Source organism: Sturnus vulgaris, chromosome 4 (genome assembly GCF_052056855.1).
Source record: "Sturnus vulgaris isolate bStuVul1 chromosome 4, bStuVul1.hap1, whole genome shotgun sequence".
Taxonomy (NCBI): Eukaryota; Metazoa; Chordata; class Aves; order Passeriformes; family Sturnidae; genus Sturnus; species Sturnus vulgaris.
In genome coordinates this window covers 2,082,606-2,104,531 of record NC_142246.1, presented here as the reverse complement: position 1 = coordinate 2,104,531, position 21,926 = coordinate 2,082,606, and the positions used below count along the sequence as shown (strand labels likewise).

Here is a 21,926-nt window from a genome sequence, read left to right as displayed (position 1 = left end):
GCTGCAAGAGAAGCTGTGGCTGCCCCATCCCTGGATGTGTCCAAGTGTTGGATGGGGCTTGGAGAAACCTGGGATAGTGAAAGGTTGGAATGAGATGTGCCTTGAGGTCCCTTCCAACCCAAACTATTAAAAGAATTCAAATCCACCAATCACATTTTTCCATTTTTTTCTTTGGCTAGACTGGAAGTGCTTTAGGAATTCACTGAAATGGCCTCATTTTGCCTGATAAAAATGTAGGTGTTTATAGCCTAAGTCCTTTACAGCACAACTGAATTAATATTTTGCTCTTTGAAGCACTGCTGTAATTTTCATGCAGTGAGATTGTTGCAATCATTACTCGAAATTTCAGAAAAACTCTGTTGCCTCCCAAAAGAAAAGGAAACTCTTCGTTTCTCTAGGGAATGTTTTGGCTCACATCCAATTGCTCCAGCCAAGACACATTAATCTGAATGGCATTGGGAACCTAGAAATCAGATTCAGATGAATCACAAAGTCCTGTCAGGGTTTGGAATTTCCCTTCTTTTCATAAAGTAAAGACAAGAGCCATTGTCATTTTTCACAATAACTGTCTGCAAGACAAAACAACTGGGGGGGGGGAACACGAATGCTTTCCATTAAAAACTCAGCATCCCAAACACAAGGGTAGGAGATAAAATACATCAAAATAAAATATACTTTTGATATTAACAAAGGCAATATTGCTCATGCAGAAGGATCCACACAACTAAAGAAACAACCACTTCAAAATAAACAGAAGGGACTCAAAGAAACGCCTGGGAGGGATGGAAAAAAAGGAATAATCAAGAGAAAATTGTGTTCTGTGAGAGTCAAAGGGTTGGGGATAAAGTGAAAACATAGGTCAGGCTAAAAAGTGGAAATATATTAGGCCCTTTTGTATAACTTAAGGAAAGTTTAAAAAAGAGCTGCTATGGCATCAAAGAAAAAAAAAAAAAAAAAGAGAGAGAAATCAACACATCCCTAAGCCTAAACAAATTCTCCTCCTGTACCTTAGAGGGAGGATGGGAAAGGCATCACCTCCTCCTGCTCACAGGGTCTGCACAGCAGATTTCTGCTCTGTTTTTAACAAATATCTCAGTTTTTTAACAAACCCAGATTTGGGTAACAGGGCACTTCCAATTCCCTATTTCCAGCAGGCTTGGAATAATCAAAGTATAGGTGCAGTGAGTGAGGTATCAAGCCAGATAATTGAGAAGAGTAGAAGCAGCACCTAAAATTTTAGGGAATCTTTGTAACCTGTGAGGCACACAGACTTTTAGACAGAATTTTGGAGGAAATCAATACACACCTTAAGGCAAATACTGACAAAGCACAAAAATATATTTCCATGGTTTACACAATCAGGTACAATTTGATGAAAAGTTTTGTTCATGAGAGAATATCCTGAAGACAAAAGGTTTGTTTTATCTGCTTGAAGAAAGCAACTGGTGTGGTGCCAGATGAGAAACTTAAACTGCCCAAACTGAACATCAGTGTGGAACTGTTCAGCCAAAAAAAAAAAAAAATTAACTCAAAGAAAGAAAGGAATAAATAGCCCTGAGAAAAAGCACCAGAGGAAACAAACACCCTCATCTCAGATACTACACACAGTTTGGATATCTACAGCCAAAAACCAGATCAAAAGAAAAGCATTACAAATATCAGAAGAAAGAAAGAACTTTTTATAGGCACAGATTAAAAAGAATCTGGTTTTGTTTTATTAGACCAAATAAAGCAGAAAGAATAGCTCTGAGATTTGTGAGTATCTCAAGGACGTCTTCTGGTAGAGAAAAGAAAAATAAAACAGATATAAAAGTAGCATTAATAAAACAGGCTGAAAATTCAAATACAAACAAACAAGAGATTGCCAACCATTCACAGAGTGGAACAGTGGGAGGAATTTAAACACTTGAGATAAAAGGAGGAGATATTTTATGGTACCATTAATACATCCAGTGGGGACTACTCACTGAGCTAGGTGGTCTTTTCTAACCCAGTGTGATGAGCACATCCTAAAACCCTTGTGAAGTCCTAAAAATCTCCAAGGCTCATTTCCTCAAAAGCACTATTGTTGTAAAGTTGGGTTTATTAAAAGCCTCTGCAGCACAATGCACCAATCCAATCTACTTAGGGAATAATACAATGCCATATGGGAGACTTCAAAACTTTTAACTCCACTTCCCCCACGGATCACCATCCAAATGTGTGTGACCACAAAAACACACAATGGAACCTCTGCCACTCCATACAATCCCTGTAGCAAATTAGACACCAGAGTTACATTGAAATGCAGCTCAGAAAAGGGAGTTTTTAGAGCCCTCGTTGCCTTCAGAAGGCAAAGTGAAAGCACATGGGGAGCATGAAACTCAACGAGCAGCACCATCACTGGAAATTCAGACAGAAATTCCAGTTTCTCACACATCTTAAACACACAGAGCACTTATGTGGTTTCTCCCCCAACCCCAACCAAACTTGTTTTTTTTGGTTTTTTTTTTTTTACTTTACCTGTGAATAAAAAGCTTTATAAATCTTTCTTTTGGGGAAAAGTGCAAACATCAGAAAGTTGTTCTGGGTGTGGAATTCAATGGGGAGATGAGGAAGCAGGGAACTTTTGAAGTCTATAAAGAGAGCAGCAACGATGCTGTTGGAATCCTGGAAAAGGAAGAAACAGGACAAGTTAAAATTAATATTTTCTGCTTTGCATGGCACAGGGATGGAGCAGGAGAGGTGGAGAACCCCTCAGTTTCTACTCTGCAGCTACTGGAGATATCACAAGCTTAAAATAAAGTTTGATCAAACCACTAAACTTTTGTCCTGAAAACAAAGCTTGGATTTTAATAAATTCTTCTGTCCACACCAAAATCCAGACCCTTCCTCTGCTACTGCTACAAACAACAAACTCTGTACAGCCACATCTCCAACACAGACACCAGATGAAAAATGAATTAAATGCCAGCTAAAAAGGTTCCATTTTTGTTCTAAGAAAACACTGACTTGTTTTCCTTGGGTTATTTTTTAGTTTGTTTTTGGGTTTTTTCCCCAGAGTGGTGGGAGATAGCCCATCCCTGGAAGTCCATGACTCATTCCATGACTCTAGAATCCAGGACAGGATCTTATATCCAAATCTGCAGGATGCTGAAGTGTTTTATGTTGAAGCTCTCACTTGTAACCCTTTTCACATCGAAGTTTTAGAAAATCAGAACAATTCAGAAGCACAAAAACATTTCTGGGAAATGGGAATTCAATTATGTAGGGCTCAAATCAGAATTTTCGTGGCATCCACTTCACTTGCAATAGAAATGGGCAAAGAACTCACTGTACTCGTTGCTGAGAAGAAAAAGCTGAAGTTGGGGAACTGTTACATAAAAACTGGTATCAACTCAGAGACATTTGCAAACAGAATCTCTCTGCTTTGCTGACTGAGGGATTAATTACTAAAATAATCCTCCCAAAGTCACCGAGGTTACTGAAGAGCACACAAAAATATTCTCCTCAGAGAGAACAATTTCTTTTAAGAGAAAATGGTTTTTGGAACAGAATCCATGGATCCTGGATTCTGCAGGATGGCTTAAGAGATTTCCTGAGAAGTGACTCCAAGGCCAACTCATCCACACTGCTGTCAGCATGAGAAGTGTCCAAAAAAATCTGCTCCTGGAAAACATTTTGGGCTTCAACAAATTGAAAAAAGCTGAAAAGCAGCAGCAGCAGCAGCAGCAGCAATAATCCCCACGGACAGGAGGTTGAAAGGAGCCAGCTCCAAGTTTTACAAGATGTTAAAATCGTTGTGAAATCTAAATATTGCTTTGGTAATATTTGTTCACTTGATGAATGGCCAGGATCTCCCCTGCCCTCTGTGCATTCCATGAGCTCCAAGGATTTCAGGAGCTCAGTGCCCAGTTCCTCACAGCAGATGCTGGAGCACAAGTACAGATACTTTCAAGTTAAAAAGAAGAATATTTCACAGGCATCACGCTAAAGCTGCTAAAAAAAACTTCATTTTGCATCACTTCAAGGCTTGGTATCTTTTATTTTAATCAGAATATTAAATTCTCCTTTTTCTTTTCCATCCATATTGCTGCAGTAACTTTTGGAAAGAGCAACCAATGATTTGCCTGCTTCTCCTGTCACTTCTTAACAGTTTCAAATCCCTCCACCCTCATATTCTGCCAAGTCAGTAGAACAATAATACACTCCCCTGTCAAGGCTTAGCTTCACAAAAAAAAAAATCTGGCATCATTTCAAGAATGATGGCCAGGTCCCAGAAATAGCAACTTTTATGAAAGTGAGTGTCTTGACACAAACAATCAAAGGAAGGTCAGTGTTAAAATAGCTTCAGAAACATCAATATGATGTCCAAGAAAAGGCAGCTAAGGTAAGACTCTCTGAGCTGCTGTGTTTTCATCTCAATTGAATCACACACTTTTATTGTATTTTACTGGTTTCCTGTATTGTGTGATGAAATCACCCAGCACAATGCTGCAGGAGGCCACTGAACAAATGGGGAATACTGTACTTGAACAAAAGGGAAACTAAAGGAAACCGATTTTTTTTTTTTTCCCCCAGCGTTTAGGAAACAGTAACCAACACAAATAATCTCTTTTCCACCCTGAAGAAGTGATGGTTAACCCAGTGTCTCTGCCTCGAGGTGGACAGAGCTGAGCTGCCATCATTCACCTCCCAATTCCCATTGAGCCTGAACACTGCTCTGGTGGCCAAGTGAGAGATTCAAATATATTTTTAATAAAAGGCAGAATTTCACCCTCCCAAACACCCCATGACTTCACCACACCTCGAACTCTTCTCTGTCCATCCCTTCACACTGTCAGATGTTTGATGAATGTTGTGCTCTGTAATTTTTCTTTTAATATAAAGCAGTTTTCACACTATTAACACCACATTGCTAATTCCCAACACAAAATTCTCCCCTCCTTACTCACTCATTTCAGTTAATCAGCACCAAAACTGCAGGGATTTGCATCACTTATTACAGACACTTAAAACTGAAGCTGAAATCTAAACTTTGTACCAGGACCCAAAAGAATCATTGCTAAAAATTGATATAAACTTGAAAAGAGACAAAATACTCACCCCATCATAAAGAGAAATGGAACTCATGTGGTTCTTGGAAATGGAAATGCTGCCGTGGTGGGGATCACAGAACAGAATTCCATCAGAAAAGAAATACAATTTGCCTAGAATTAGAAGGAAAAAGAATTGTAAGAGATAGAAATCAACATTTCAGCTTCTCATGATGGCTGTCTCGTCTTCCTGAGGTAGAAATCTCTGATTCCTGCAGGATTTCGTTGTATTTAACAAGCAGTAAAATTTGATTTGGGATAATATTTAATGAGCACAACCATTCAGTCTTGACTGGATCTTGCTACCAAGGGCAGGAATCATGACTATGTCTGCATCTGAGTTCATGTGACCCCACAGAAACACTCACCATAATTATTCTGAAGCACTTTTTAAAAATTGAAAGCAAAAAAATTCCATCCAGTCAAATTTCCAACTTCCAGAAATACAACTTGACAACACAAGAACTTAAGTAAAGTTCAAACAATTGAAAATTTCAATATTGTAATAAACTGAACAGTGTAAACACATTTAAATGGAAATTTAAGCACTAAGTTTAATTTAAACTTTTAAAAGTAACTTAAAATTTACCTTTTAAATTTAACTTAATAATTAAATGTTTTGGAGCAACCTGGGCTACTGGAAGTGTCCCTGCCAATGGCAAGGGGTTGGAATAAATGTTCCTTAAGGTTCCTTTCCAACCCAAACTATTCCATGAATTTTATGCACCTTTTGCACCTCAGGGCTGCAACCTCAGCAGAGCCCAGATTTGACCACAACAAACTGAGCAACAACATCAGTTTTACTGTCACTTGACATCTAAAAAAAAAAAAAAACAAAACTCCCACTCCTTGCAGTGTTTCATCTTTTATAGCACCTACTTATAACTCTCCAGCTCAAAAGTTAGTAAAATACTGAACTCAAAAAAAAAAAAAAAAAAAAAAAAAAGGAAAAAGGAAATTGCTCCTTTGGGGCACACAGAGCCAGTTTTAACAAAGCCCCCCCAAAAAAAGAAAAAAAAAAATTATCCAGCATTCTCCAGTTATTTACTGAGTGAACAAGTGCCCACAGCAGTGCATTGCAAAAGAGCTGAACATCACATTGTGCATTAACCTCTTTCCTTTGAAATCTGATCAATTAGAGCAAAAGCAGCTTCCCTTATGGGAGGCTTGCTGTTTAATTGCCTTGCACATCATTATTTATCCTCAACACTCCAGGCCAAAGACAATAAAGCTGAAGGTTCTCCTCTAAAGCCTGTCAGCACCAAGCACTTAATGTCATATTCACCACCTTCTGCACATCAGCACTGTGACAGCAACACCTCCCCTGCAAAAAATATATACATAGAATATAAAATATTATGCCTTTAAAAGGATCTGTTAACTCAAGGCATGAGGAGGGAGGGAAATCTAACAGTCCTATCGAGTTGTCTTCAGTCTTATTCCTGGGATATTCACATTATTTAAGTTCTTGAAGGAAAAGGCACCAAAAAGAGGAGGAATAATCCAAGACTGCTGTCAGGGATCTGAGAAGGACCAAAATCAGGCATTTTTCTGTACCACAGTGAGCACCTGTGCTGATAAACTCTGAATTCCTGAGAGAAAATGCCAATGGCAGAAAATTGGGACACATCAGCTCCAAGAAGAGGCTTTGAGAGGAATATTTGCCTTCTCCTCCTGAGCTGGGAGCCCACAGCACTGCTGCAATGGCCAATCTTTCCAACCTCACGTTTATAAGAGACAGAAAAGGCAGAAAACATCTGGCACCTCATCTGTTCAGGGCAGGAAGAGCCAGTGTGTGCATGTTGTGAATGTGAGTTACAGGGAACAGGCACCTCCCACCTCTGCAAAGCCTCAGGGACCAAAGCTCAGCAGGAATTCTCCTTCCAGGACCACGACTTTGGGGCAGAAGTTGGGGACAAAAGAATCACCACGTGGAATTAAACACCAGAGACTTGTAAAGGCAAAATGAAAGCTTAAGGTGATGGCACAGCTTGGCTCACTCTTCTCTCGTGTTTAAAAACACAACAAAAGCCACCAAAACAAGAAAAAAAAAAAAAAAAACAACCAAAACCCCCAGCTGCATCTCACCTTCTTCAGGCATGGCCTGTGGATTGCTGGAACAGATATAAACTCCATCACCACCAGTGAGTAAAGTGCCCAGGAAAGATTTGTCTTCCTAAACAGGAAAAAAAAAAAAACAACAGCAACATCACAGGCTGGATCAAGGACCAATCCAGGCAGGAACATTTTCTCCTGCTTTTGCTCCAAGAGAAAATATTTTCTTTTCAAACAGCATCTGTCAAGAGCTTTAGAAGAGTTTTATCTGCATGGATATAGAAGGACCAGGGAAAGAGAGCAAGGCAAGAGGATAATTTTTAAAAGCCTTCCCCCATTTTGGTTTTGCCAGCAGCTATGAAGTTACAAGTTATTGTCACAACCACAAGGCTTGAGCTTTTTGTTTTTAGTTTGTCAATCTACTGAGCTAAAAGTATATTACATGAAAATAAATCTTCTTATAATGAACATTCCTGGGAACCACAAATTACACCACAAATGTGAAACTCATGTGATTTAAGATGTTTCCAGATTCCAAACTCTTTTTTTTTTTTTCCTAGTGCTTAGAGTGTTTTCCTTTAGACATTAGCATGATAATTAAGTTAAAAGAAAGTTGCATCAAGTTTTAGGGGTTTTTGGAAACACATGAGCTCCATGAGTAATGTTTAGTGAGACTTCCATGAAATCATAGTTTTATTAGGCCTCTTTTTGCTCTTGGATTGTGTGATTCTTTGAAATAAAGAAACCCTCAGATTTTTACACAAAATATATAATTTTGTATGCCAAAGTTTGGAAAAGGGTAGAACAGAAAATCTTGTAGCAGAGAAGTAACACACATAATAAAAAGACAGTTTAGTAGTAGCTCAAAGTTTTTTAAATACTGGTTCATCAAAGTGCATCTTCTTTAGTTTAACAAAAATATTTAATTTTACCTTCAATACTTGCTGTGCCTTTTCAGACAGTTTCACATCACTGTCTTCAACCTGCAGCCAGAAACAGTTTCCATTTGAATTGTGATTTATATAAATAAAGCAAATCTAACAAATATTAAATAAAAAACATTAAAGAAGTTTTGAGGTTATCAAGAACCTCAGGTACCACTGACAGAAAAATACCTGAGCCCAGAATGTTTCAAAAACAATTTTGTGCCCTTAATACTCTGTTACCATGGGACCAAAATAATTTCTTGCATTACATTCTCAACATTATTTTGTTTTATAGACTAAAATAATATTGTAGAGATAGAAAGCATGCAGGTTTATTTTTTATTATTGCATTGCCAAAGGGCAATGCCCAGCTTTGTCATATTCTTTGAAATTCTATCTCTCTCACAGTGCAGTGCATTAGAGGTCTTGAATCAGACTTTACTTACTTTTGGGGTGATGTAAAATACCTCACAATAAACAGAATTCCCAAAATTCACATTGTGCACTTCAAAAAACACCCAGACCTTTAAAGAGCTAAAACCATAACGAGGTAAAAATGAAACAATTTAAAACCAGTGCTATGGATGGAACCATCAGCTTGTTCCCACTTGATTTTTCCTTTATTATCCAAGTCTAAAAAAATTCTGGTTTTTTTGTTTTTTTTTATTTTCCCTCAGACACTCCCAGTCCCGGAGCAGGTTTTGCTCGGTGCTGTCACTCACCAGCCAGGACGCCAATCTGGGGATGGCTGAGGTCAGGATAACGTGCCTGCAGTCTGGATGGATGCTGCCATCTGCAGGGAAGCCACGGGAAGCAAAGCAGTGCAATCAGGGAATTAATTTAATTATTAAAGTTGGAAAAAAAAAAAAAAAATCTCTCCAAGGTCACCAAATCCAATTTTTGTTCTGGTATCACCGTGGCCACCACCCCCATACTTCAGAATGCCCAGTATGTTACTTTTAAGACTTGAATTTCTGTAGTAAATATGAAAATCTTATTATTTTAAGGATTTCTGAGTGTTTAAATGAAGCTTTCACAGCAGATTAACTCAGAGTCCTCTTGTGCTCTGACATACAAAGAGCTGCTACAGAGTTCCAAAGAAATCCTGATTTTTTCTGATTTTTCCATGGCTTCTTCCTTTGCTCTTAGTGTTCCAAACTCAGAGTAACAGCAAAAATATCCATTAAATTCCTCTGGCTTTTCCTTCACAGCAAAAGGATAAGAATGGTGTTAAAATTTAAACCACTCACCTTTTTCTTTGACCTGTATCTGGGATGTCAGGAAGGATTCTGAAAACACAACAGATCCCAAGCAGCCTCTGCCTGTGAGCAGGTCTGGAATGTCAAACACCATCATGGATGCCTGCAGCAATCCAGCAGGTGGAGGGAAGGGAAGAGAAAGCAAAACTTGAAATATTTCATTTGAAACAGAAAAATCTGCGTTTTTTCAAACACCCTAAACCACTACTTCTATACTGAAATAAAGAAATATTGAAATATTTTCCTTTTTGGTTTTAAAGCCTGAGATCATAAATCTGTGTTAATGTTTTATTCTGGATTTTGACTTCTTGTTAAATCTGTTCTAGCATCTGAAATCTCTCTCATCTCTTCATTTATACTTGTATTCACATAAAAATCTCAGCATGCCCCAGAAAAAGATATTTGAGCTCTATTTTCCAATTAAATAAATAAATATTATGATTTCTTACCGTTTTGATCAAACTCAGGCTGTCCTCGTTATCTAATGGAATAATTCTAGAACAACAATGATAATTAAATATTTAAACGTTAGATCATCTTTCTGTGACTCCATAGCAGGCAAAAAAGCTGTTTTATTTTAAAATAAACTCTTATTTATGCAGGTCACTTCAACCAATTAGTGTGGGGATTAAATAAGCACAAGTTTGTGATATCAACCAAGTTAAAAGCATTTTTGAAAGGAAGCTCTTAATGAGCTCATGCTGCTTCTACTCATTAACAGTTAATAAAATTAAGTCTGCCCAACTGCTTTTTATTCCTTTCAATGTTTTGAAGATTCCACAGAATTACAGATATGAAATCACTGAACTACCTCATACACAAAAGCATTTAGCACATCTTGTATAAAATAAACAAACACAAGGGTTTTTGCAGGAGCTCCAAGAGGAGGAAAAATTCATTTATTAGTGCATGAAAAGTACTAATTAATAAGAAGAAGTTGTAAGATGGTGATACAAACCTGCCATGGTTGTTCACAGCCTGAATATGAAAAGCGATTTTGGAGCTGTAGAACAGAAATTGTACAGGTGAAATGTGTGGTTTAAACTTTTAAATGGCAAAAATAAGCAGGAATAGACTTAAAACAAAAGAAGTGATTAAAAAAACCTGGAAAATTGAATAATTATATTGATTTTTTTTAAAGGCTGAATGCATTATGAAGTCTTGAAATCTGGCAGTCAGGCAAATTCAGTTTAAAATTTATATATTTTAGTTTATAATTGGTATTTTTTTCCCCCCAAAGAAACCAATGCAGTGAGACAATGAGTAACTCTGGAAATACACACCGTAAAGCAGATTTCAGCTGTGCTAAGCCAAGGGTGTCTAACACAGACAGGAGCACCTGCTCTGCCACTTCCTTTGCCTGAAAAAAAAAAAAGGAAATAAAAGAATCAAATAATCCTTTTCCATCCTTCCAAATCCCAGCAGCTCCAGAAGCACCCCTAAGATCAACAAGAGACACTCAACAGTAACACACTGATGCACCAGGCTAAAATTTGTTTTTTCACACATCTCATTTTCCTCACTATGAGGTCAAGAAAATTCATGAGAAGATGGAAAATCAACTGGAGATGAGTAAAATTAGACACAGTCTGAGATCTCTTTTATTTATTTTTTTTTTTTTTAAATAGAATTCAGAGCCTGATTGGAGGCCAGGGTATGAACCTTGTATCATTCCACGGAACGAAAACACGTGAATTAAAATCCTTTTGCTTTTCATTTTTAATCTCATGCTGCAAGCAATCCAAATCAACAATTACAGAGAGAGAGAGAGAGAACAAATTACAGGGGGCTTCATTTACCTTGGATTCAGTGGAAGTTTTAGCATAGCACTCAATGCCAGCAAGCACAGCCTCTACAACAGCAGAATATATTTGCGACAACAGCGTACTGAAGAGAAATACAAACACAACATTTACTGGACAGGTAGAGTTTCCTTCCTCCTCTCTTTAAAGGAGCAGTTTTTCCTCTCGTTAATAATAAGGAAAGGGTCCTTGTTGAAATAAGTGAAGTTGTTTATAGTTAAGCTTTTCTGTTTAAGAAAATTAAATTAGAGCGAGGAAATTGCTCAAATTACAGGATATTTTGGGGAAGTAACTCTCGACATAAATGTATCAGGTGTTTTTGATAGTCAGGAATAAAAAATAAAAAAAAAAAAAAATCTGTTTTACTGTTGACTTTTGCTGCAGTGGGGTTTAAGAATCACATCCTAAATGCAGGGCCTGGAGTGGCCAGGACAAGGGGGAATGGCTTCACACTGACAGAGGGGAGGGATAGACGGGATTTTGGGAGGGAATTGTTCCCTGTGAGGATGGGGAAGCCCTGGAAAGGAATTCCCAGAGAATCTGGGGCTGCTCCATCCCTGGAAGTGTCCAGGGCCAGGCTGGACAGGGCTTGATGCAGACTGGGACAGTGGGAGGTGTCCCTGCTGTCCCTCCCACTCCTGGCAGGAGATTGGAATGAAACGACCTTTAAAGATCTCTTCCAACCCAAACCATTCCACAATTCCATGAAATCCCCATCTCAGCTCAGTCCAATTCCCTTCTTAAAAGGGGACTGAAAAAACTGTACAGAAATAAATCCAAGTCAGGTGAAGCCAGGAGTGACTTTCAGTTATTGACACATTTACAGCTCCAGAACCAATGGGAAAAACCCACATTTGTCCCAAACCAAGGAACATCAGCCTCTGTTTTCCTGCTGAATTACAACAAAATTACTCCCTAAATTTTAAGTTTTCTCATTACTCCACTGCCAATATTGAGGGAGGGAAGAGAAGGATACAGCATTTAAGCCAAATGCAAAGCATTCCTCAAAGATAGAAAAAAAAGCACCTGAAGATCCCAGACATGGAGGAACCTCAAAATGCACCAAAGCTTGTCCTTGATCATCCCCAACAGCAGCAAGAGATTTTAAAATTCAGATTTCTCACTATTTTTTTCAGGTTTCTGCATTGACATTTCCTGTGCTTTCCATATGCACCTAGCACGTTTTCTCTGCACCCAGTAAAGAAATATAATTCCTTTATATTATAATTCTTCCAGACTTTGTTACCATTCCTATTTTCCCCTCAAATTCACATAAATATTTGCAAGAAAACACCTCAGTGAGGTGCCCTTTATCTTAATTCTTCTTTCCATTTAAACATTTTAAAGCTAGCAGTGAAAAAAAAAAAAAAAGAAACAAGGTACAGGATTTCTGTTGTGTTGCTTTCAAAGTATTTTCTTAAAATACAACCACAAAGTTTATCCCAGTTTATCCTTCCATTTACAGAATTGGTTTATGCACTCCAGGCAATCATTACAGCCAAATTTGGGATGAACAGTGTTCATAAAATACTTTTTATTTCACTTTTTAAATAAAATATTGACAACTTTAAGAAGCAGTTAGAGGACCCAACTGAAAACTAAGTCCAAAATCATGAGTTCAGGTTAGTCAAAAAAAGCCAATTATGCTACTACTGCTGAAATTAGATTATTGGAACCAACATAAGGATGCTTCCAATAAAAATATATTCTTTTTAAATTACTGCCTCTATCAACCCCTGCTTTGTTTAGAGCTGCTCTCCTCATCTTGATTAAAATGCATTTAGTGCAAAGGATTTTTGAAGGAGGACAAAAATGTTTGAGCAGAACGTAGATGCAAGAAAAAAATACCTGTTGGAGTTCAGTTTTCTCTCAAAAAAAAAAAGGAAAATCTGCTGTTCAATGCAGTAACTCCATTTTTATGTCTCACAATTATCAAGAATCAACAGCATTTAGAGTGACACATCTTTAATATCTTTAATATCTTGCTCCCAGGTCGTGCAGCTTTGCAGAAGCAAAAACAGGCTCCTAAAATGACCCCCAACTAATAAGGAGGACAAAATCTCTAAGGAAAAATTTTGGTTTATCAAGAGATAGAGCAGGAACCAAAGCAGATTATCTACTGTGCTCTCCAAGCTGGACAGGGATCTACAACATGCAGAGGAAGTGGAGATCAACATGGATAAATAAAGTGGGATTTTGAGAAGGTTAAAATGTGCAGAAGCTTTGCAGCTTCCCAACTTTTGGGGAAAATTAACTTTGAGCTGACTTTAACACAATGAATTCCTTCCCAAGTTTGAGTGTTCCCTGTTGGCATTTTCACTAAGCATCAGGAAATGTTACACAAATGAAACTGGTAAAAAAATTACTTTTTGTTCTATCTGTGCAAGATGCTAAAGAGTGAGAGACTTTTTCCCCTTGGTTTACATGAAGTATCTTTAATAATTATTCGAGTGCTATTTTTTTACTACAATTTGAGCAAAAATTTACCAATATTTCCTTTCCTGTTCTGCTGCTGTCACAATAACAACTCCTCATGTACCCACTGAAACTCCCCACAAGCATTTTGCTTTTGAAACCGTGTCCCATGCACATTATTCAGCATAAAAATATCTCTGCAAATGCCAACAGCCACTAAAAGCAGGTTTCACCTACTGCCACAAGGCAGAAAGAGAGAAGAGTTAAGGAATAAAATAAAAAAATTGGCAGCTTACACTTGCTCAGCTGGCTTGTGCATCTCATTGTCATTTCCTGTATTAAAACAAAAAAAGGTTTGGTTAAAGCACTCTGAGAAGATTTCTGCTGCACATCTTACCTGGAATTTATCCAGTATTTTATGCTACTAGGACAAACAAAGGCTGTAATTCCAATTCTCCAATCATCCTCTCTTCAGCTTTTCTGAGCCCAGTATAGGTTAAAGATAATTCTAAGGACTGACTTGACCCATGGACTCTTCCAGCCATTTAAAATATATAAGCAAATTTTTTTTTTAAATTTTACATGTTTTTTTTTTTTAATTTGGGAATACAGCTATTGTAACTCATTATAGTGAGAATAAAACATAGAAGTGAAAGAATTTTTTCATCCTTCTAAAAATCCTCATTACTTGACAGCTACTAACTTGAATTACTGTATTTTGGATATTGTTTTTTTATAAATTCATATGGAACATGGACTTAAATAAGGGTCTGTACACTGAGATCTGTCAGATTTTATGTTTAACACTCAAATCTGACAGATTTTACCCACAAAATCTGCAATGATCATGCACTGGCTACAGAATGTACCACTCCATGGCCTGATGTTTATAAAGGAAGGAAAGCTTTTAAATGCTATAAATTTTCATGGATTCTGAGGTAATAACTGCCTTGCTGTATTTAATGAACTTACCCAGGAAAGGAATGTGAGTGGCTCCAAAAAAATAGGTCCTTGAACAAGCCAGAGGTCCCTTTGGAGATACACACTGCACTACCTAGCAGTCAGTATTAATGAGATACAAAAGACATCAGTAAAACAAATTGGTGCACTAATTAACAATTAACTACATTCCCCTTAAGTCTTCTAAGCACTGACAGACTACAGAAGTTTACAACACAGACGGAACTGGATTGTGAAAAAGCAACTTACGTTTTCAAAGGTCTATTTCACTTTTGACTTGACCTGAATGGTTGAAAGACTTTGCAAAGGAGAGATGAGCTCTGACTTGTGTTTTCAATTTCCTATGTCAACTGCTCTTTTCATGAAGAGGAAAGTGTGTCACGTTCCCATAACTATGCTGGCACTTGGTCTTATTTACTATTTTCATGACACCCTATTAAAACAGTATCACCTGTACCTGTAAATAAACCACCTTTTTAAGAACAGCATCAGAATCTGAGGACAACAGAAGGAGCAAGTACATCAGAATAACACAGTACTTGCATTTTCAAAGGCATCAAATGGTATCTAATTGTAAACAAGGGAAGGAAAGACAGAATTCAAAGTGTTTTTTACAGAAACAGCAGCAAATGGAGGATGAGATTTCACCAAGATGCAAAACCACTCTTTTCTCAGGCTCTGGGCAGGTGATTTGTGCCCAGAAGCCCCCACGTCCATCCATCCCTGAGGCAGCTGCACATGGAAATGTTGAATTCATGAACTCATGGCCTCACTCATGCGCTCACTCCAGCACTGCCTGCTCTCAGCCACATCCACCTGGCCAGGGCTCACAGCACTCCCAGAGCCCCTGGAGGCAGCAGGGAGCTCTCTCCACACTCTACCTCTCTCCTCCTTCGCTGCCAGTTGCCTTCTGGAGCCACCCAGGTCCTCCAGGCAGAGGATCCCAAATCCCTGGGGTCGCCTGCCCAGGTACGGCCCCTGCGCCGCAGAGCAACGAGCCACGGACCTCAGCAAATGTTTAATTACCCAGCTTTTACTCGGAAATGGAAACGAGTTAATCTTTGCAACTTCATCACAACAGTCCTGGAACTGGGAAAGGCTTTTTTTCAGAGTTTCATCAAGAGTTGTTGAAGCACACACACACACACTGGAATTTGGATACGTGTCGGTATCCCACGTTTATATACAAAGGTATTATTAAAAAAAAAAAAAAAAGTGGCTTTTCATTTCTTTTTTAAGAAATGGCTAAATAAATGTGATCAAAATAGAATCTGTGTGTCACAGTTAAGTGTATCACAGGTTTTCACTTTGTGGCCAGGACACACATCCTCACACAAACAGCATTTCCCTCTCCCCCATCCACTTACAGCAAAAATTGTCTTTTTCCAGAGAAAAAATTATTTTAACTCATTCAGCAGTCCCTGATTAAGAATCCACTACAGTTTAACTTGCAAAGAGCAAGAAAAATCAAATTTCTTCCTTAAACCTATGGACTGCTAAGGTGTTTTATGTTAAGAAGAATTAAGTATTTAACACATGGAAGACAAGCACAAAAAAAATACAAATAAAAAGAGAATATACAATGCTTCAAAATCTCAGATAACTTCTCCAAAGCCTTACCATATGCTTGGCAGTGCTTCCACCAAGGCCAGTATTTCGGACCAGATGTCCTTCAGATGGAAAATTAAAGTTCCCAGAGTTCAAGTTTTCCTTTGTGGAGTGGCTGCCGAAAAGGACAAAGGGCTGCCGGCTCGGGCTGAGGAGGAGAGAGAAAAAAATCATCACCAAAAAACCTGCAGGAAGTTTACAACTAACAAATGAAACCAAATCTTTCAAGTGTGATGGACCAACTGCTGAATTTCTCACTGTAAGAAAAAAAATTTATTAAAGCTGCACAAAGCTTCTCAGTGAAAGGACAAAGTTCTAAAGAAAAAAAATCTACTGGCATTAAAAAGATAATAATTTCTTTCAATACAATAAACTTATCTCAAGGTTGTTCCCAAATACTCTTAGAAGATTCTTTTATCTTAAACTGCCTTTAAAAGCTGCTTAGTTTAAAATTCACCATCTTGAAAAATCCTGAAATGATCGTGCTGGAAATAAACAAAACTATTTTGGGTTTAATTCTGGCTTTGAGCCCAAGACTCAGCTGGAGAGGTCAAGGATTTTCTTTTTTTTATTGCAATGCAAACACCAGAAGATGCTGCCAGCAATAAAAGCCATTGAACTCCACTGGTTTATTCCAAATACAAGAAAATGTGCAGAGAAATTGAAGTAGCTAAAAAAAAAAACTGATTAGCTCAAAATAGCAAAATGTGGATTTTGCAACACAAACTTCAACTAAACAATAACTTTTGGTTAAAACTCTCTCACAGAATCACAGGATGGTTTGGTTTTTTTTTTATGTATGAGGTTTGATAGACTGAGGTGATACCAAAAAGAATTGTAAGCATTATGGTATCAAGGATATGGAAATAAAATATTGAGGTAGTAATGACACCAGAGGAAATAATGAGTAATAATTACCTGTTATCTGTTATATGGCTTGAGATCATGCCATGGCTGAAATAACTTCTGAAGGGCTGTGAAGAATTGAAAACAAAAATTAATAAGTAGTACATGAAGAGAAACATGAAATATCCTCTCATTAATTAAACCTGAATTATCCTTCTCAGAGAAAACTCCTGAACCCTCAAAAAAATCCTTCCAACCTCCACAAACAAACACAAACATCACCAATTCTCTTTTATTATTAAATTATTGAATGGTTTAGGTTGGGAAAGACCTTAAAGCCCATTTAGTTCCAACCCCCTGCCATGGGCAGGGACAAGTTCCACCATCCCAGAGGAAGCAATAAAAAGCTTTTAAAAAGCATCAAAATGCTTCAAAAATTATTAAAAAGCATCAAAATGCATCAAAAAAAGCATCAAAATGCTTCAAAAACAACAGCCAACCCTACAAATCTGTGCTTTTTTTCCTCCCATGCTCTGTGCAACCCCCTCAGTTATGTTTGAAGTTTGAGATGTGCAAATTCAGTTTGTTAAGGCCTGCACATACCAGATCCCATCCAACTGCAAGTTAAATCTACCTACAAATATCTCCTGTGCAGATATAAATGGAATTATCAGTGAGCAAACACTTGACTGAATTACCCCAGCAGTCCTAAACCATCATACCATGGATTTTTTTTAAGGTGGGTGATGACTTTAAAAAACCCAAACCATGCGTTTTTATTTTCCAAATATGAAAAGTGAGATGGAATAGGGGAAAAAAAAAAAAATAATGCTGAATAATTATTCCTTCTGCATGGATACCAGCAGGATTCTCAAGGATTGCTGAAGCAGACCTACCTCCCCTGCCTGAGATTCTGAGAGTTCCAGAATGAAGGGAATTTCAGTGTCAAAATTTGCAAAAAAGTTGGTCCACTGGTGCTCAAAAATCATTAAATCCTAGAAGGAAAATATCTGATATTATTTCCCAAGGCATGAGAAATGAAGGCAAAGGTAACATTTCACTGGAATATAAAATCCCCAATGAAACAATAAGCTCAGGAAAATAAATATATTTTAGAAGATAAGGACATTCTGCTGGGTTTCAGGGTGTCTTTTTGTGGGTGTGCAGTTTTATGTTTACTTTTTTCAGAAAATTTAAGTCAATTTAACAACTTTCAGGTTGAAAACTTTAAATTATGATTAACAGGTCTGCTCAGAGTATAGGACAAGTCCCAAACATTAATCTCACTTCCACACAGAGAGGGGAAGTGAAATTCATAGAGTGATTACTTAGAGCCTTGTAAAAACTCAATATTTTAATATTTATTACAGCAGTTGATTGAACAACCAAATTGGTGTGAACCACCAATATTTTATTAATAAAGGGTAATTACTGCTGAATTTCATACATATTAAATTGCTGTCAAGGTAGAAACAGATTAAAAATTATATATACCAATAATTAAAAAAAATATATATACTATTAATTATAAATACTAATAAATTAAAAATTGTAATTATAAATAGTGATATTTATACAATGCTTTCTCCTCTTGCACTGAGATCAGAGCAAGGAATTAATGTGAGAATCCCTTCCCACTGTTTTAATTTCCCAAAGCATCAGGGCAGCCACTGAGTGTCACTGTTCCCCATTTAAAGGAGCTACAAAACATCTGAAAAGCGCCTTTTTTTTTTTTTTTTTTTGCTCCTGGAAGAATGGTTGTGTGTTAAAGGGGATTTTTTTAACCCTCCTTGCTGCAAAAGGAGGATTAACACACAAAACCACAGCAACTTCATTTATTTTGTACATGGTTTAATGACGTGAAGGAAAATTTTCAAGAGATTTTCAGACAAAACAATAAATTCAAGGAAATCAAGACAAGTTATTTTAGTGTTTTACAGAGTTTGGGGCAGATTTAAGGAATGGGAGGAGACCCTGCAAGCAACAGCAGGCAGAGCCCATAAACTTAATTAAAACCAAACAAAATCCCAACACTTTTACTCTGTGGTTACACCAAGCAGGAGCTGAGGCAGAACATTTCACCTGCTTTACCTCAAAGAGCAAATCCTCCAAGGACACAGGATCCATTTTGCTGTAGGTCTTCCACAAGTCAGCACTGACATCCATTAACTGAAAAGAGATTTTAATCACATTTCTGTAAAAAACACCACGAAAAAGATTCAAGTTTAAGCTGAGACAGCACTGGGGAACACTGCCCTTAACTCTGATTTCACAAATATTTTTTACTCTGTTACAAAAGACCCGACCAGTGAGGGCCTGAACTCTGTGCAAAGATCTCTTTGCATCCTCCAAAAAATAATTTCACAACATTTTTTCAATTTAATAGCAAAGAACTGCATGCAAAAGGGCAAGATGAGTTTTCTGAGTTAGGACAGCCAAGAGCCAATTCCAGGGTTACTCAGCCAATACTTGCTCCAAGCTGATGTAAATTTAGGCTAAAACAGTTTAATTTTGCAATACTTTCTCTTCCAAGTAGCATGATGATGCATATGAGAAGAATATTTAAAAAATATATTCTTAAGGGATACTTCTAGCTGAACAATTCTGCATTTACAGGGTTCCTCATCACCCACTTAGTTAAAAATGCAACACTGGCTGGAATTTTTTTAGCCCACTGCTTTACAGTTATTCCAGGTATTCATGTAATTAGGTGTGTTAATAACGATTTCCCAGACCTCCCTTTCATTCCATTCCTATAAATACAGTAAATTTTCTAAATTACAGCATCATGAGCAACTCTGATTTCTGCAGTAAAAGAGAACTGCCTTTAAAAGACTGGGAAAAATCCTGAATTATCACTTTTCGATTATATTCAAATCTAAGAGAACACACAGGAGAGGGAAAACCTCAGAGGGGAAAATTCAAGCTAAAAATGCACCAAAAAGCTCCCCTTTTAATAATGGCAGGAGAATTAATTTATAAATCATTTACAGTGATCCCAAATGCACCTCCAGCCTGGTTTCCTCCCCCACCAGTGACACAGAGCAGCTGCCTGACACAAAACCACACAAACACACAGAAAGTGAAGAATGTCACTTCCCATTGGAAATCCCCTCATGATTTCAAGGAGGAAGCAAAAGCTCCTGCACTGCCAGAGCCAACATGATTGCTCTTAAAAAAGGAGACAAAGAATTTTCCATTTTGAAGCATCCAGGGGTGCTCAGAGACAACTCCCTGGATCACACAGGACAGGTTCTGTCTGTGCCACCGGGTCTGAACGTTTTTTTCAGAGCCCCTACAGATTTGTGAAATGAACTGGGGTAATTAAAGGGCAATTAAAGACTCAAACAGCTCCTGAATTGAGAGTCAGATTTTCATTGACTCATTTCAGACATCAAGAAAGGTGATTAATTGCCTCCTCCAAAGCTGCTCATCTGTTTGCACTCTGTGTTTAATGGCTTGGGCAGGTTCACACCACAAGGTGTTACAGTAGCAGTGATGGAATAAAAAAATCCCTGAAGAAAGGAACCAGTGGAAAGAGAAGAGTGCTCAGAAAGGAACTCACAGAGCATATTTCTGAGCAAGCAAATACAATTCTAGATATGATGAGACTCTAACAATGGCACTATTAATTCTCTGGAATTTTTCCAGCTATCAGGAGTCAGACAAAAGCCCATTGTGGCTGTAAAAATGGAGGAGTGATAAGAAAAAATGGGACATCTGCATTGCTGTGGCAGAGATTCAAAAAATAAAATAAAATAAGCTTTAAACAAGCACAGAAATGCAAAGCTGTCATCTGAAAATGCTGTTCAGAGCATAATTAATAAATGGGCAAATCAATGACATAAGTTGCTCAGAGTGGAACAGCAAATCATTATTAAATATAGGAGCAATTAACTCCTGACTGCTGCCCTATTCAGCAGGATATGATGACCCATGAATATACAATGTCAGTGAGAGAAGGAGATGCATCTCTTTAGCCAAAACCTGAGAAATAGTCTTTTCTTATTTTCTGAGCTCATCTCAAGATGTTTTGTCACTAACTAGCTCCTCCTGCTCTGCTTTTGAAAATCTAGAACCCATCTAAAAAATCTGGGGTAAAAAAAAAAATCCATCTAGGGATAAAAAAAATTGGTTATTGGTACAAGTGGCTCTAGAAGGAAAGGAAAGAAGTTCTAAATCACAGCAGAGGCTTGGGGAGAATGTCCAAATAATGGTTTATTCAGGAAAAAGTGCTGTGTAACCCAGAAAAGAATCTCAGCAACACCACAGGGTCACCACCCTGCCACAATTTTACAAGATCCCGAAAAACTTCCAATTCAGCAGCTCACTTTAGCAGTGAATCACGACTAGATTATCTCAAAAAAGTGCTTTCCAAACCAAACCAAACCAAACAAACGTCGTGAGTAACTTGTGCTTGGGGAAGGAAACGACAGGAAGGGAAGCGCTCACTTCGTATTTCATGGTGAAGAAGCCGTCGCCGCCGATCCCCTCGAGCGCGAATGCCTGGACGATCGGCCACTTCTCCACGATGAACATGTCAAATATCTGCAGGTGACCTGCAAAGCAAGCACAGCAACTTCCCCTCACATATCCTGGCATTTTCTCCTCCCTCGGTTCTTGGGATTCACACAGGGTTTGAGTTATCCTCATCTTTGTACAGCTGGGAATCTTGAAGTGATTTGGGGGTTTTTTTTGTGCGATTTTAGAAGCTCCTCTACGCCCTGAATTTTGTGGCTTTTTTTTTTCTCAGGGTATTCCACATCTCCTTGCAAACTTCATTAGAAGTTAACAATTAAAACTCAAGATAATAAACAGGAAGCTTTGCTTACTCCAGTTGCTCAAATACTTTGCCTTGAACATGTCAACATCAGAAAATTCCAGAATGGTTTGGATGGGAAAGGACCTAAAAGTTCATCCCATTCCACCCCTGCCATGGGCAGGGACACCTCCCACTATCCCAGGGTGCTCCAAGCCCTG

The 21,926-nt window shown here is 37.9% G+C and overlaps 1 protein-coding gene across 2 annotated transcripts in view; it reads right to left on the bottom strand.

Moving 5' to 3' along the window:
• DNAAF9 (dynein axonemal assembly factor 9) overlaps positions 1 to 21,926 on the bottom strand; it is a 65,205-nt gene that overhangs the window by 23,676 nt on the left and 19,603 nt on the right. For both annotated transcript variants that reach the window (XM_088162956.1, XM_088162957.1), the window contains exons 6-22: positions 21,399 to 21,505; positions 19,038 to 19,115; positions 17,843 to 17,941; positions 17,019 to 17,074; positions 16,113 to 16,248; positions 14,505 to 14,586; positions 13,829 to 13,865; positions 11,115 to 11,202; positions 10,599 to 10,675; positions 10,274 to 10,318; positions 9,765 to 9,810; positions 9,307 to 9,418; positions 8,779 to 8,849; positions 8,063 to 8,113; positions 7,164 to 7,251; positions 5,086 to 5,189; positions 2,503 to 2,649 (exon numbers count right to left, since the gene is read on the bottom strand). In XM_088162956.1, the coding sequence (XP_088019082.1) occupies positions 2,503 to 2,649; positions 5,086 to 5,189; positions 7,164 to 7,251; positions 8,063 to 8,113; positions 8,779 to 8,849; positions 9,307 to 9,418; positions 9,765 to 9,810; positions 10,274 to 10,318; positions 10,599 to 10,675; positions 11,115 to 11,202; positions 13,829 to 13,865; positions 14,505 to 14,586; positions 16,113 to 16,248; positions 17,019 to 17,074; positions 17,843 to 17,941; positions 19,038 to 19,115; positions 21,399 to 21,505 (1,424 nt within the window). The remainder of the gene's footprint in view (positions 1 to 2,502; positions 2,650 to 5,085; positions 5,190 to 7,163; positions 7,252 to 8,062; positions 8,114 to 8,778; positions 8,850 to 9,306; positions 9,419 to 9,764; positions 9,811 to 10,273; positions 10,319 to 10,598; positions 10,676 to 11,114; positions 11,203 to 13,828; positions 13,866 to 14,504; positions 14,587 to 16,112; positions 16,249 to 17,018; positions 17,075 to 17,842; positions 17,942 to 19,037; positions 19,116 to 21,398; positions 21,506 to 21,926) is intronic.